The following is a 15808-nucleotide window of genomic DNA, read 5'->3' as shown; positions in this document are numbered from 1 at the left end:
TCCTCTTAACTGGGAAGGGTGAATATCCTTTGCATATTCATAGTTCTGTATCTGGCGCTATTTATTCTTGTATCAAAATATTCACATTCCATCAAATCATCAATCATTATTTATTTAAAGAACTATTCTCTATATGTCGAGTGCATAAATATAACAATATCTCTCTGCTGCAAATCAGCTCCACGTTGAGTATTTTGTGTCAGCATGCACTGGCGCGTGCCTGATCCTGAAGGATCCACGCGGGGATTGACTTAAACGTAACCTACAAATGATAGTATAGTACAACGTATGAATGTTGCTGCCACAATGGGCGATCTCCCACGCACATGCACACGTCGGCACTGGCAGTGTGATTAGCTAAGTATAATGTTCGTTGTGTCGACAGGATGCCTCCTGACAGGATACCGCCAGTGTGTCCTGGATCTCTCTCGCGTCCCTATATATACTCTACAACACAAGCCCTCCTGACTACAACTTTAGGCATTGGCTTAATCTTAAGTTTAGGCAGTTTATGGAAAGAGGCGGAATTCGTTAACAAGTTCTCTAGGTCTAACTTAGCACTACGTCTAGGATGTACGGTTTCTTCAAAGGCGACCTGTGCCGTTGCCGCCGCCATTGGTGTTCTGCCCCCAGGAGACCTGGTGATGCGGGTGGGGATGGGGGTTCCTAGTGGTGAGCCGCAGGGAGTTGCCGTCGCCGTCCTCGTCGATCACGTGCTCATAACCCTGGTTGATCGTGCCGCCCCCATTGGACCCATAAATTTGCTGCAATTTGGGAATACGATGGGAAATGTAAGCAAATCAAATAAAGACAGGAGAGTGCTATAGTCGAGTTGACCGACTATCAGATACCCGTTACTCAGTTAGTGGAAGTGCGAACGAGAAATTTCAACCTTTTGCGGAATATCTGTGAGAATTGGAGAAAAGAATTATACAATTTATGAAAATTCTTTAAAAGTGTGGGTGTCAAAACGTTATTTAAAGAAATTTAAAAATATCGCACTTTTCAAAGGTGTACATTTGGACAAACTACGAGGGGACACAAACGAGGGGTTCAAATGGACAGACGGACATGGCCAGTTCGACTCGGCCATCGATCCTGATCAAGAATATATATACTTTATATGGTCGGAAACGCTTCCTTCTGTCCATTACATACTTTTCAACGAATCTAGTATACCCTTTTCCTCTAAAAGTAGCGGGTATAAAAATATTAAGCGTTATGATCATTCCATGAACACATTTCCGTATAAATTGGCTTCTACCTCTGCGGCACCGTTGTTTACATTGAATACATCCTTGATGCTGATTCCTGCATTTGAGACGCGTCCGCTTCGCTGATTCGGCAGAGCTCCATTGTTGTTGATCTATATAGAGTATGAAGTCATATCCCATTCTCTAAGATTTGTCCAAACGTTTTGTAATCTCACCGGTGCCCCAGTCGTAATCCCGTACTCGTTCTTTGCTCCCAGAGTTTGCATGGCGGACTTCCGCCTTTCGGCCATCACCGAGTTCTTGCGCACCTCCAGTGCCCGGATGGTCTCCGCCCGCATTGTGAGGCGGCGGGTGAGGATGGGCGTGGCCGGATTGTTCTCCGCGTCGGCAGTGAGTTTCAGGAAGCGCTTCTTGAAAGCCACATCCAGGGTGCCAATTTGGCGACGCGGCTGTCGCGCTTTCTCCAGGTTTTGAATGGTCTTCCGTCTGGCTATGCGATCTGGCCCGGAACCGGAGTCATTGTCGTAGTCCCCATCGATGCCCTGCAGCCTCTGCAAGTTTTTCACGATCTCCACAGCATGCTGTATAATAGAACATTAATTTACAAGTATATATCATAAGTTCCTAACACTTGCTACCTACTTTATCTATTAGTTGATCCTGTGTTAGATCCTCGGACTTCTTCTTGCAGAAGTTGAGTTCCGTTGAGGCCAAGATGTGCGAAATGGTTCCGAATCGATGGAACAGCATGGCCGTAAACTGGATTATCAGAATAAGAGCGAAAAAGAACACGAATACCAGTCCAATCGGCTCTAGCTGAAGGTACTCCTTGGATATGTGCACCTAAGGGATAAGAATAGGATGGATTAGCGGGGCTCTGAAGGACTGGGTTAGGGTTAGTGACACTGAACGACGGTTTGGGCTTGGATAATGGCTGATCTTGATACCAGTTGTCGGTGATTGATTGTGGCATGTTGAGGTTGAGGTGTGATACCATTTGGGAGGTTATAAATGTATATGTCGGGTTGGTTTGTATTTATATATTTGTTGAACATATTGATGTCGGAGGAACAATGAACATGCTTGCCGCAACTCTTGGCATGTGTACAGACCGTGATTACTCAGAAGGGAATACTTAAGAGTGTTGCTTATAGTTTACCGTGTTTTCGTTTTAGGGCTAACTGTTAGACCCGCGAATGCCAAGAATGCCAAGATGTTGTTCTGTTGTTTTTACATGATGTATTCGTATGATACAGCCTGAACCATTAGGATGGGGCTAACACAATAAACGGGAGTACCGAGAACACAGAACATCATTAGCTGTTTGGTGATGTGACATGTTGGACGGGTAGGGTAGTAAACATTTAGAGTGAAACAGAGGACAGGCAGGAAGTTAGAAGACCCCTCCGGAGGTTTAGGGTAAGACAAACACTGAGAGCACAGTTGTGGTAGTATAACATCGAATAAAGCTTGTTTATAAACCTCGGATGTCTCTTCGATATAGGTAATGTTGGTTTTGACGCCCAACGGCCAAATAATGTGTAGCTTGTCCTTGTTCAGTTGCAACAAGAAGACAATCAGCACGAACAAGGCGTTGGCCATGAAAAAAGCAAAGACCGACTTGTTTCGCAGCTCAATCAGGTCGGAGGCAATGCGGGCCTTCATTTGGTTTCAGTTCGGTTCAGATCGTGGCGCCAGAAAAGAAATAAACCAAAGGAGTTGTGTTAGTTCGGCTTGAAAGCAGCAATTACCTCCTGGGTGGTCTCGTCGTAGGTGATGTTCGTCCGCACTCCGAAAGGCCACTTCACGTGGATGTTGTCCTTGTTCAGCTGCAGCAGGAACACGATTAGCACGAACAGGGCGTTGATCATGAAGAACGCGAACACCGACGAGTCGCGCAGCTCCTTCAGATCCTTGGCTATGCGGGCCTACAAGAGTGTTATCCGATCCGGCGATGGGGTTAAGTTATGTTTGGTTTCTTCGAGATGAGGGCTTTTCCGGAGAAAGTGATCTCGGCGAACCATAAAGCTGGCTTCGGCGAGCCGAAGTTAAAATACTCATTATGGATAACTCTACATAAATATATCTATCTTTATATCTGGTATACTAATTAACGATCTAATTAACGTTTATTATTGTTCAAGGACGTTTACTATCTAGTTATTACGTTCTTAATAGACCCTTTCTCTCTGAAAGCCATATCTATCTAACTTATTCGGTGAAATTCGAAACAAGATTCGAGATATTAATTGATTTCTATCTATCTTTCTATCTATCTTTCTATCTATCTATCTATCAATCTGTAGGAAAACTGACTATAGCTTAAAATATTACATATTACCTATAACACATCACATAACAACAAAGAATGTGTAGCTTAAAATGAATAATATACGAGTATAGGGGTGTCTCACCTGTTCCACGGGATCGTTGTCGATAGGGTAGAGATACTGGTCGATGAGATCCTTCCAGAACTGGATCTCGGTGCTGGAGAGGAAGTCCACCTCGCCCTTGCGCACATCTGGATCCTCGATCCAGTAGGGGTTGGTAAGAAAATCTCGCTCCTGCTTCGGTTCCGCCGAAGTGTCTGAGTCCGACTCGTCCGATTCATCGCCTGATTTCTCCGCCACCGAGGTCAGCAAGTGGTGATCCTTGGAGCCACTGGATGTGGTTCTCCTCCTTCCATGTCGGGAGGCATGGTGACCGTGCGGATCCACAGCACTCTCGATGGTGTCCATTCTATGCTTGATCGTGTCCAGCGATTCCGCGATGGAGGTCAGCTGCTGCTTCTCATCGGAGGTTTTGCCGTGGGTGCAGAATATGCAGCGGAAGAGCCCAGCAAGGGAGAACTCCACGGAGCCCTCCTCGTCGCCATTATCGCCAATGCCACTCTGAAGAAAGCTCAGCATGCTCTTCTGCTTCACTCTCTTCTTGGCCTCCTCGGCGGCCTTCTTCTCCGCCTCCAGTTCCTTCTTGGTTTTCTTAGCCACCACTTCGCGGGTTCCCCAGGAGACGACGTTCAGGTTGATGATCGAGTACAAGATGAGCAGCAGGTACATGGACGGGATGGACAGCAAATAGATTAGGCCGCATGTAATGCACCAGAACTCTTGTGGATGCAAACATGCGGCTATGAAGAATGAGCCCACCATGGATATCAGGAAAATGGCCGAAGGGGAGCCTATTCCGTCCTCTCCCAACTGCAAGGCCGTACCCACAATCACCGCCATCATGATCAGGGCATATGCCGTCGAAAGGACTTGGGCCACGAACAACTGGATATTCGATTTACAGGTGAAGCAGATAACCATGAAGGCCAGGATGGGCACGATGTTGTAGTGAAAGGAGGTCCAGTTGTCGATGCGAAAGGCTGCGACGAATGCACCCACCAACATAAGGAAAATGGTGCCGGGTCCCAGGATGGTTCCGCCCATCAACATCATCTGGTAGAAAATGTACAGCAGGGAGATGTTATCGTTGATCTTGATCGTGCGCTTCGCATCCGCCAGCAGATCCATGATATTGGCTATGGTCGAGGGCACCCATCTGCGCCGCTGGTTGTAGAACTCATTAAATCCCTCGGGACAGTGGGTGTACGCATCACTGGCAGCCGAATACTCCACGCGGTATCCCCTCTGTAGGAGCAATGTGCACAACCAACGATCTTCGCCCTGATCGTACTGCACATAGTGACGAGCCTCATCCGACCGGGTGGTGTATTTCTTCATTACGTTGTCGTCCATGAGGGCCTTGCCCCTGAACAGGGAGAAGCAGCCAGGTGAACAGAGCACACAACCAATCATGTGTTCCGTGGCCTTTTGCAGCCAATGACCAATTGCGTACTCGAACAGCTGGTACCACACCATGGGTCCCGATCCCACGGGATGAATGCGACCACAGGCAGCACCCAGGTTCTTGTTCTTCTTCATCAGATCCACTAGGAGAGTCACCGCATTCGGCTTGAAGTCAATGTCTCCGTCCAGGGTCAGCAGGTAGGTGTTCTCCGCGATCGCATCCTTGCGATCCACCGAAATGGGCAGCTCCATTAGGCGATGTCCTAGCAGATAGTACATGTACATCACCTGAGACCAACGCTTTCTGTGCCGAATGCGGTCCTTGTCCTTCAGATGCGTGATGAACTTGGTCTTTCCCGGAAGCGTCCACACCAGGCGGCCTCCGTACGGAGTGGGGTACTTCTTGGGCGGACGCAGTCTGATGGTCGTCTGATGGATCTCGGAGGCAGCCTCGTCCATGGTAGCTATTAAAAGCTTGACGAAGCGATTGCACTGGATATCATCGTCGCTGTGGTCGGAGATTTCGAAAGCGTCGTCGAAAAATATGTGGGCTGCAACGGAAGTTGTGGTTGTTGGGACTCTAACTGCCTGACTAACTAACTAACTACTACTCACTCTCAAATTCGTAATAATCCGGATCGAGCACCCTCAGATACTTTTGAGCCACACGACGAGCACACTGGTCCTCGTCCATCCGCATGATGCTCTTCAAGAACTCTATCATCTCGTCTTTCGTCTCATGCCACATGGTCGCGCAGGAGTAGATTCTTGTGATGTTATCGGAGGACTTAATCGAGGGCTTGTTGGGTGCCGAGGAACGATCCGTGTGCACAGAAATGGTCTCGTAGTACTCATCGCCCTTTTCCTTCTCGATCTCCGAGAGATCCTGCAAAAGAGAAGTTAGGTATTTTTCGGATTAAACGAGGTTCTCTGTTGAAAACTTACCTCTGTTTTCACATCCGCCTGGTCATCGCGCCTGCGGTTGAGGGCCATCGACTGATCGATCAGCAGGGAGGAGTACATGGGCTGGACAAACAGCTTTTCGGTGGTGGCCAGACGCTCGCACTTCGGAGTCCAGATGTGCAGTGCTATCCAGGTCTGACTCAGGAGCCAAAGGATCCAGGCCCACGCCATTTGCTCGGTAACGAAGTTGTTAAACCGGAAGTTCGAGGGGCTCGTAAAGAACAGGTAGTCCGGAATGGTGTCATGGAAGAAGCAGGGATCGTCGATGCGGATTCCACAGGCTGCGATCAGGAACGTGACAGAGAGCGGAACAGTTAGACTGACCGGAAACGCGTAGCTGAATCCTTGGATAAGGATCTTGCAGGCGAACTTTCCGAAGATGTAGCACAAGTAGGCGCCGAAGATCTGTAGGAGCAGGACATACACCACCGTATTGTAGTCGGCATCTACATCCACGGTGTCAATGTTGGCCGATTCCAGGGTATCTGGAAGCACGCCGCCCAGTCCAGCTGGCAGTTCGTAAACTATGATCTTGTGGGGTCCGAAGGCGTCTCCGTACATGGCGAACAGATTGCCGGGCTCCTCGCCCTGCGCCCAGTAGATAAGCAGTGTGACGGTGAAGAAAAGTAGGATCTTCCAGATGGAGAGGAATATGTGGCAGAAGTAGCGAGTGTACTTCATCTCCTCCTTGATGCGCCCCAGAGCACGAACTAGGCCGAGCGGGGACAGTGGCGACACGTAATTCTCCCACCAGCCGCACGAGATCATGACACAGGCCACCGGGATGACCCACAGCTCCCGGCGGTTCTCCAGCAGCGGCCAGATCACCAGGCCAGTAACCTGGGCCGCCACCGCTGCCAGGTCGATGATCACCTTCACGAACCGCTTGCCCTCCTTGGAGGTGCGCGACAAGAGGCCGAAGATGCCCGGCACCACGCACAGGCAGTTGGTCAGCATGGCGCCCTGGATAGCGTCGATCTGGGGCAGAACCACGAACATCAGCAGGGCCATGCCCACGGCACTTAAGCTTTCCATTAGCCAGACGAACAGGAAGTGACCCGTCTTCGGCACCTTGAAGGTCTTGAAGAAGCAGATGCGGGCGGATCGGATCAGCGCTCCGATCTCGGGCAGGGCGTAGGCTATCAGCAGCGCCCAGATCCAGGCCACTCGCTCCTCTTCCGGGAGCCGCACCACGAAGCTTTTGTCCCGACCCTAATGGGAAACACATAAAAAGGTCAGTTAAAATGTTATGTTTTTGATAGATAGGAGTGGTGCTCTTACCAAGTCTTTGTTGCAGTACTCCATCTTCTTATCCTTGCGCACCTGCGAGGTCATGAAGAGCATTGTGCCCTTGGCGATGACGCCGCCGGTTAAAACTATGATAAACGTAATCACATAGGCGAAGATCTTCAAGATCTTTACGGTTAATTCTAAGCACTCCTGGTTCGCCGTCGATCCGGTCTCAATCTTGATCGGCGGATCCCGGAAAACATCCCAACCCTTCGTCTCTTGTATGGTGCGTTGGCTGAGGATTGTATGGGGTTCATTAAATTGTGTCTGAAGGATTTGTTCACCCAATTACATATTTTATGTTAGTAATTACGTCACATCATCTGATTTTGTATGTTTTCTATGCCCAATAAGGTCAGTGAAGTGATATAATATGATATGATATAATATTATATAATTTAAATGATATATTCTATAGCAAGTTGCTTAAAGTGGCAGTAAGAATGCAATAGAAATTATAATATTTTACATTCGAATTAAAAGATATATTTAATATTAGTCAAATATAAATGATATAATATATTATATTAGCCGCTTGCATTTAAGTGACCGGATCAGATCACATAGCACTGCATTGGCGTTGTCCACTCGACTAGATGATCTCGACTTCCGGCACTTTATAGACCCGACTCCGCCCGAATCGAACCGAAAGTGGTTGTGCAGCATAGCGGTCGCAGCTGGTTTAATTACAGCTTTTGGCTTATACACTGTACACCGCCGTTTTGGTTGTCTTGCGCGGCAGTTGGCCACCACAATACACTTGAAAAAAAGTCTTACCTGCCGCCATAGATGTCGTGCGTAAGGGGCGAGCTCTCGTCGTCGGTAAAGTTGTTGTCATCGCTGTCGCCGTGCTCTCCGGCGGCTGCCGCTCCGGCTCCTTGGCCCGGAGGGGCCATCGGGCGATGCCGCATCGCAGACATCTCCCACGGTTGGTGCTAGCCCCAATCTTGGATTGGGTGGCCAATGATCGGCTGCAAAGAGTCGGCGGAGAGCAGAGAGGTAAGTAATTGAGCCTGCGATGCGATTGTTCGATAAGCCGGTTTTAATGGAACGGAATGCAATTTATGGCCATGGAACTCGGCTCCCAAGGACAGGCGTCCTTTGACTCCGCCCCTAGACCGGTTTAGGTTTATGTTTTCAAGTCCCAGAGGGACCTTGAACGCTTCTCTTACATGAACAGGCAAAAAATCAACGTTTTCGAAACATCTCCACAACTTTCTTTCAGTTTTAAAATCTTACGCATTTCCTAAATATTTCTTTATCGATGTGATTTGCGTTCTGCAAGTAATGTATGGATTGTGTAAATGACAATTTGACTAATTTGAAAGTGGATCTAAGTGATATTTCTCTTCAGTGTAGCCTGAATATAGTGACTAATGGCTTGTGCATCTAGACGATTAAATTTATGTACATGTTCACATGCCTTCGTGCGCTTCTGAAATATTCTCATCAACTTTTCACTTTCACTTCTCTAACTTTCGGTATGGAGTTATTTAAGAAATGGCTGGAGCTTTGCAAGTTGCATGCTTCGCCCGAGATTCGCTTCACTTGTGCCACATGTGGCACGGAACTGAGACCGATGTTGCCCGGGTCTTCTCTTTTTATGGTAATTAGGTGCGAGTACTTTGAATTGCCGTCGCAGTTTGCAGCACTCCTCGTATTGTTCTGCCAATGGAAGGCCTTGTACCAGATTCTCGTCCGATCGCAATATTTATGGCTAGAGGCAAATCGGCGGCGTTACTCAATTGGTATTGGTACAGGAAAACCCAATGGTATTTACTTAAAGCAAGAGAGAACTATCAACTATCAGATACCCGTTACTCAGCTAGGGGGAGTGCGAACGAGAAAGTGCAACATTATTTTGGCTTAGCGATAAAAATGAAAACATTTAAACACTTTTGACCGGTTTTATTCTATGGCTCCTGATATTTTGTCGTTCATACGGACGGACAGACAGATGGACGTGGCCAGATCGACTGGGCTAGTGATCCTGATCAAGAATATATATAACGGGTGTAACAAGAGGGTCGAGTTCCTGCACTATCACATACCCGTTACTTAGCTAGTAGAAGTTGCAAGATAGAAGTTGCCAAGCAAAATAAAAATCTAAAAAAATACATGCCCCATTGGTGAATACCAAGAGTTGGTGGGCCAAAATGGTTTCGGCATATCGATAGAAATTGGCAGAGGAAAATATTATCATATTTCGCTTTTAAAATTCAACTATATCTGGAAAGTCGTAGAATACGTCAGACGAACTCGGCGACACTTGAGCAGATAGATCGTTGTTGACTGACACCAATCTGTTGTGAGAAGGAGGGGATTCTTGAGCTTGGGGACGTTCCAAATAAGATGCAAAGGTTTCCTGCAATCTGTGGAGCTTCTCCCTGAGTCGCTTGGTCAGATTTCCAGGAGTTGCGATCTGGTTGCACACTATGGCGCTCGTGATCGACCCTTTGGGAAGGGACCCTCCACTTTGGCGTTGCCTTGTTCGAATGTCCTGCTCGATTTTGCGACTCGTGTTTTTTTGTACAGCTTTGTCGCTCCTTGTAGGAGTTGCTGGAGGATTGGTCTTCCGTGATTTTCTGGACTTGCTTGGCTGGGCGTCCGCAAGAGGAGCGGCATGAGGAGCACACAGATTAAATCGGCTGTCCAGACTGAGCTTCACCACCAAAACGGATCGCTCCGTCTCGTAGTTCCGACGCAGGGCCTCCAGGTGCCGGATGAGCTGCAACTCCTCCGAATTGATGGGCCGCTTGAAGGTAACCTTCCGTAGCCGCTTTGTGATCTCCACCTCCGACATGAAGCACTTGACCAGCCGCTTTATCAGCGCGTTGAAGTGCTGATCGCTGACGGGACGACGATCGGCCTGGACTACCCGGAATCTGGCGTTCTCCACCTGATCCGGACGGACCAGACCCTTCATCATCAGCGGCGGCAGCTGAACGCCCCGGTTGGTGGACAGTTTGGAGCTGTTCAGCTGGGTGATCTCGAAGGTGGGTTCTACTGCTGGTGTCCTCTTCACAGTGCCCCCAACCATGGCTTTATTGGATAGAGTGACAGAACTGGCGATTTGCATGATGATCCTACGGAGTCTCAAGAACAAGACAGCAAATTTGGATCCTGTTATTGCATTGCAATGCTACACGGAATCTGTACAGTTGACTTGACAAATTTTACAAAGTTAAAAGTTTAAGGGAAGGAAACCAAGAAGAAGACTAACGAAAAGATATCCTGTGTGATTTCTAATTTAAGCGGCTCACCTAAAAACCTGAAAATAGCAGTGTCGTGCTAACCAAAGGAATCTCAACTGGCTGCTCAAACCAACGGCAGGCTCACCCTGGCAACTAAGTGTTGGTTGACATTGAGAAATGACCAGAAGAAGGCTTAAACGAAGATATCCTGGCGATCTTGGGGTAAGAAGTCAAAGTAATTATTTTTTAGAATTGTTATAAAAAAAGAGTTTTTCCTGTTCTGTAATGTATTCGCGATATATTTTCCCATTTTCTTTTACTCAACGTATTACAGCCATTAAGTTGGTTGATTAACGTTTTAATAAATATGTATGTTGCACTAAAAAAAAGATTGTGTTATGAATGAATTAATGAAGTAGAATGCTTAAAAACGCAATTTTGTATTAAACCATCGCTAGTATGCAATCGGTGATTACAATCAAGACCACGTTGGATAAGGATAGTGGTTCCAAATGTATATTAAATAACATGAGAGGACACTGGGGAGTGGATTGTTCTGAAGTTTTAGTGACGTTATTTTCCAAATCACAACCAGCTAAAGTGCTTGCACTGATGTGGGATGCTGTGGACTGCATCTGTGCCCGTGTGGAGGATTCTGCGCACAAGGCGACCATGGCGTCATAGGAGGAACCACGCACCCCTTTCCACTCCCTCACAAAAGGAGGAACGCACAATTTTAAGCGTATGCCGGCAAGGGTGGTTTTTACTGACACATCCTGGGAGGTGGAGGTGTCAGGATGCGAAAGTGTGGTGAAAGTGTGTCCTCGGAGTGCGCATTTTGTGCTTTATTGGGCAGGGACAAACGTGACGTTTCAACGGGACCGTGTGGCCTAAAGGATAAGGCGTCGGACTTCGAATCCGAAGATTGCAGGTTCGAGTCCTGTCACGGTCGATTATAAGCTAACTTTTTTATTAGATACTACTTTTGCATGGCTTAGGTACTCAAAACTCAACTTGTGTATTTTGAAACACAATAAAAACCAGTTTCTTTAACTTTGGAATCGCAAAATGCAAAATCCATTTAGTATGGAAAAGGCAATTGAGCAGCCATCGGACTCAACTCAGCAGAAACCGATTGGACCGACCAATGAATATCAAAATGAAATCTCGTCTTCTCTGATTCTTCAAAATATCAAATGTCCGCTAGAAGTGATTTTTTGAGCCAGTTGAACTTGTTAATTAACTCAAATATGTGTCATTCATTCCGTAAGCTGACTTACTTGGTTGAAGCTGAATAGTACGGTAGCCTCAATTTTATTTAAACGTAGCAGCTTAGGTAAATGCGTATCAGTAAACATTTATTTCTCCTAATGAACATCTTTTAACATATTATATTATATTAGGGGTTGGATAAAAGATCGTACCATCAATCCAACAATTGTTCTGTGCGACTGTGTGTTTTTTCTCTGAAAACTGAATACCAATATGTTTCATTTGAGGACAGCAAACTTAAATAACGAAAAACACCAACCTATAAACTTATCAACAACTAAGTCTGATATGATGATTGAAGGTGTCCGTTCTATAGAGCGCGCTAGTCAGAAAAGAGCAAGGCTGCAGTTAAAGGAAACATGTATTCAAGCCCCCAAAAGATATGAACCTAGTTGACCCTAGCCAACCTCAACATTCTAGTACTTTAACCTACACACAAAACGTGCTCCCCATACCAAATACTACCCAAGTGGAAGAAAATACGAATTTCCAATCCCATTAGGCATTCATGTCGACGCGTGAACCAACGCATAGGGCCAGAGATCGAGCGCAAAAAGGATTATTGAGTTTCAGAGCCGAAAAAGTATACATTCTCGTATATTCTCGTTTGCTGCCAAAGATCTCAGATAGCCAACCGGTCGGACAGGAAGGCAATCTGGAGCGGGCCAACTGGAGGTCTGGAGAACAACCGAAGTAGACAATGGGACACAGCTGCGGGCGTTTGGCGATTTCATAATTTTGTCTGATGTAATAACTGGGGGGCGTTCGAGGTAAGGGGAGAAGGTCCAAATGATTGCCCATTCGACCAAATAAAAGGCACTAGCTGCGGAAGAATAAATACATTCCGTAGATAAAGGGTAATGCCGAAATACACTAATAAAGAAAACGCAGAAAGTCCAAAGATTTTAAATTCAGTTCAATAAAATTTGATGTATACATCGTATCCAATCTTTTCTGTCTTGTCGTTTAAATATTATGTATGTTTAAGACTATAAAAATCAATTTATTTAAACTGTTCCATTATTTTTCCAATGTTACGGTCCACTTGGGTATCTTCAAATAATTCCTGAGTTCAGGTAAATAAGATCATATAGCAACACGGAATTGGCTGGAAAGAACGGTCCTAAGTTTAATTTTCGGTTTTTATTTAAAACCCCACCTCCTTTGAAAGGTAATTAAGCATGTACCGCATAAACTGATTTTTCTGTGCACCGATGAAGGTATGTATCCGCCCGAATGTTTTGGTTTTGCTGGCCAGCTTAGTCAGAAGCCGCCAAAGAAGGCGAACAATTAAAACCTACCAGCCAGGCACACATAAAAAGTGAAAGTCAGATACTTGTAAAAATGTTATAGAAATAAGCGAACACAGTCTATGCGATACTGGGGCTCAGATACCGATGTGGTTCAGATACAAACTCGAGTTGCTGCTTGGAGTGGCGCACAAATTGATTGCTACACTTAAGCCAACTAGTCAAAACGGGAACGCGGCAGTCGCAGCGGCCACGCCAACCAGCTGCCTACTGCTATTGCCGATCGACGATTGCCGGACAACCAGTTTTCGGCGGACAACAGGAAAGCCAGCGAGCTGCGGCCAAGAAATATGCGCCAATATGACTGAAATAGCAGGCATTATGCGCAAAATTGCAGGCGAACCAAGCCGGAACGAACGGCGAGTGAATTGGTGACATGGCCAAGACGGGGCAAGTTTTGGGGTGGGGATCCGGGAAGGGGCATCCATCGGTGTGGGTTCGAGGCGCAGTGGTCAGCTGGCTGGGATTGGCTATTGGTTACTTAAGCCACTGATTTATGCTTGCCTCAACGGAGAGCCACAATTGCTTGAAGGTTGCCTGCAATCCGATTGCAGGAATACCAGTTGCTATCGCCCCGGATGATTCATGGTTGCTGATGCCAGACGATTCACCCAACTCAAGAGATCGCCTACCATGCTTTGGAGAGCTTACTCCGCTGATTTAAGCTCTGGATAATTTGTAAAGTTTTAGTTATCACATTTTCATTGTTTAACAATTTGCAATTAACATAAAACCGATAATATATGCTAAGTTGCAGTGTATATATAAAACACCACTTTTAAAAACCCTTTACCAAAACTTAAAAACAAAATACTTCACGTAACCGCTATACTAAAATGATGAAACATTCGAAATTTTGAAGTTTTTAATATTTTTCAACGAACATTCAGCATACTTCTTTATAAGATTAGTTGAATCACATTCCAGCTTTGTATGTCTCGTTTAATTTAATTTTTAGTTCTTTCGCCTTTTGGGTTCCTCTTTGTCTGTAAACTGTTTTAAAAAAATTTCAGTTTAAATCACTCTGATTTTTGTATGTAAATTTTGCCGTTTTCTGCTCTACCCGACCTAAATAATTAAAAGGCATTCAATTGCAGACAACTTAAATGTTTTCAATAATGATGTAGAAGGTTGAATCAAGGTATTTTGATTATGTGAAATGAGTCACAGTAGAGGTTAATATTTGGATTTTACGTAACGAGTGAGATAAAGGGACTGACACTTCATTTTTGGGTTTTTTTGGTTTCTTTTCAGACCTGAGAATGATTTGTCTTTTGTTCGGGCTTTAATTTGAGCACCAATTGCTGGTTTTATTTTGGGTTTTGGAAGACTTAGCCATTCACCGATGAGTTGTCATGTTTAATGACACACATTTTCTTTTTTGGCTTCAGCTTGGGACATTGTGTGGTTTGGATTTTGAATCTGAAGTAAGATATGTAAAACAAAAGTTATATCCTGCTCAATGCAAAAAGTACTTTTTAAATATTTTAGACTAGTTTTATAAACAATTTGAATCTACCCCTTTAGCATTGACTTTGACATTCTCTTCGTTTACTAACTCCAAACAACAGTTACCTGCTATATGGATAGAAAACAAATAAACATTGACAATTTGCAGAGGCTTTTATTTGGCAGCGCTCCACTCGAAAAATGTGAGCGAAATTTAAATGAGCAAGTAGCGGGAGAAGAATCATGAGAAGAGACCTCGAGCCTTGAAGACAGAATCTTAAAGACGGAGCGCATCTCGCTGGAAATGCCAAGCGGATGAGTGGATGTACTTGGCAGTAAAGAGCTTAGCCAGGTGAAAACCGTCGCCAGGTGACCTTTCCCGCTCGTAATTCCCTGTGAAAGCCTCCAAACACCACTGTGTTGCAAAGAAATATGGGCGCTGGTTCTCTTTTGCTGACTAATTTAATCTAAGTTATAGAACAAGTTGCGAGATTTTGGGTGTGTTGCTTTATTTCGGCGAACGGGTTTTCTGATCCGCAAACAACGCAAATTGTTTCCAGCTCCGAAATGCTAAGTAGCCAGATTGAATGCAGCCTGTAAAAGCAAAAGTGTTGCTAGCAAAACCCGTTAGCAGCAGAAGCAGCCGCAGATGAAATAAATGAAAAGCGAGCGGCTGGCAGCGGAATAGAAAGAGATCCGTAACTTTCACATGCAGATATGTCTGTGAACGAGTGTGTTGTTGTGGTATGAGAATTATACCGTTGCTTTCTTGCGATCGGATGACGGCGATGAAATGGCACAATGGAAACGTCAAAGAAATGGGCGATTGTCTTCTGCAGATAGCGAGAGTAAGCCACTTGGCCAGGTGAAGGTGTCTACGATTTGTTGGCTATAAAGACATTCGAATTCAAAACAGAAGCACTTTTCATACGAGGATTATGGATTTGGCCAACTTCCTTTCTCTACCTTTTCTGGTAGCGGATTCGCTTGCGTGGCCCACTGATTTGAAAACTTAATATCTTATTTGATTTCTTTTCATTAACTTTTTTTCTTCGCCCGTGTGTTGGTAATTGTTGCTGTTGCTGCACTAAACTTTTGGCCCAAACACGCACACACTCGCATTTGGCCTCACACAAACACACGCATGCGCGCACGTACCGCTTTGTAAGACGTTTCTCTCTTTTTCGCCGCCGTCCGCGCAGCTCTTTTCGGGTTCGTTGTCTTCGCCAAACTGAGTTGAAGTCTTTCGTTTTTGCCACTGGAAGCGTCCGCTGCCGGAGTCGCACTCGCTGCGCTGCCGCTGGAAGTGAATATTTTATGAG

At 45.7% G+C, this 15808-nt stretch overlaps 2 protein-coding genes and 1 non-coding gene across 6 annotated transcripts; 1 reads left to right on the top strand and 2 right to left on the bottom strand.

The window, feature by feature from the left end:
• Nucleotides 1-36: 36 nt before the first annotated feature.
• On the bottom strand, nucleotides 37-15780 carry LOC6552482 (chitin synthase chs-2). Of its 4 annotated transcripts, XM_026981729.1 has the most exons (12): nucleotides 15645-15780; nucleotides 15246-15375; nucleotides 8039-8232; nucleotides 7253-7496; nucleotides 5954-7183; nucleotides 5624-5894; nucleotides 3629-5559; nucleotides 2966-3142; nucleotides 1857-2057; nucleotides 1430-1795; nucleotides 1265-1366; nucleotides 37-764 (listed from the first exon to the last, which is right to left on the bottom strand). In XM_026981729.1, the coding sequence occupies exons 3-12, from the start codon at nucleotides 8179-8181 to the stop codon at nucleotides 585-587; spliced, it is 4845 nt and encodes a 1614-aa protein (XP_026837530.1). In that variant the 5' UTR covers nucleotides 8182-8232; nucleotides 15246-15375; nucleotides 15645-15780; the 3' UTR covers nucleotides 37-584. The 4 variants fall into 4 exon arrangements, with proteins under 4 accessions (XP_026837530.1, XP_015009475.1, XP_001978919.2 ...); XM_015153989.2 differs by lacking the exons at nucleotides 2966-3142; nucleotides 15246-15375 and adding an exon at nucleotides 2697-2873; XM_001978883.3 differs by lacking the exon at nucleotides 15246-15375 and having other exon boundaries at nucleotides 15645-15779.
• Nucleotides 9442-10874, bottom strand: LOC6552483. Its single transcript, XM_026982506.1, has one exon. It carries the CDS (start codon nucleotides 10338-10340, stop codon nucleotides 9474-9476), a length of 867 nt encoding a protein of 288 aa, XP_026838307.1. The 5' UTR covers nucleotides 10341-10874; the 3' UTR covers nucleotides 9442-9473.
• Nucleotides 11335-11407, top strand: Trnar-ucg. Its single transcript has one exon. It is a non-coding gene; the product is annotated as a tRNA-Arg (tRNA).
• Nucleotides 15781-15808: the final 28 nt, after the last annotated feature.

This window comes from Drosophila erecta, unplaced genomic scaffold, assembly GCF_003286155.1.
Source record: "Drosophila erecta strain 14021-0224.00,06,07 unplaced genomic scaffold, DereRS2 tig00000000-arrow-pilon, whole genome shotgun sequence".
Taxonomy (NCBI): Eukaryota; Metazoa; Arthropoda; class Insecta; order Diptera; family Drosophilidae; genus Drosophila; species Drosophila erecta.
The sequence above is the reverse complement of the archived record's forward strand: the minus strand, read 5'-3'. Positions and strand labels throughout refer to the sequence as shown.

Excerpts from the sequence above, each read along its gene's own strand:
- LOC6552482 (XM_026981729.1), bottom strand. The coding sequence starts at position 8,181 with ATGTCTGCGATGCGGCATCGCCCGATGGCCCCTCCGGGCCAAGGAGCC. Across the intron at positions 7,184-7,252 it reads AGTACTGCAACAAAGACTTG|GGTCGGGACAAAAGCTTCGT; the intron begins GTAAGAGCACCA and ends GTTTCCCATTAG. Across the intron at positions 5,560-5,623 it reads GGATTATTACGAATTTGAGA|CCCACATATTTTTCGACGAC; the intron begins GTGAGTAGTAGT and ends CTTCCGTTGCAG.
- LOC6552483 (XM_026982506.1), bottom strand. The coding sequence starts at position 10,340 with ATGCAAATCGCCAGTTCTGTCACTCTATCCAATAAAGCCATGGTTGGG.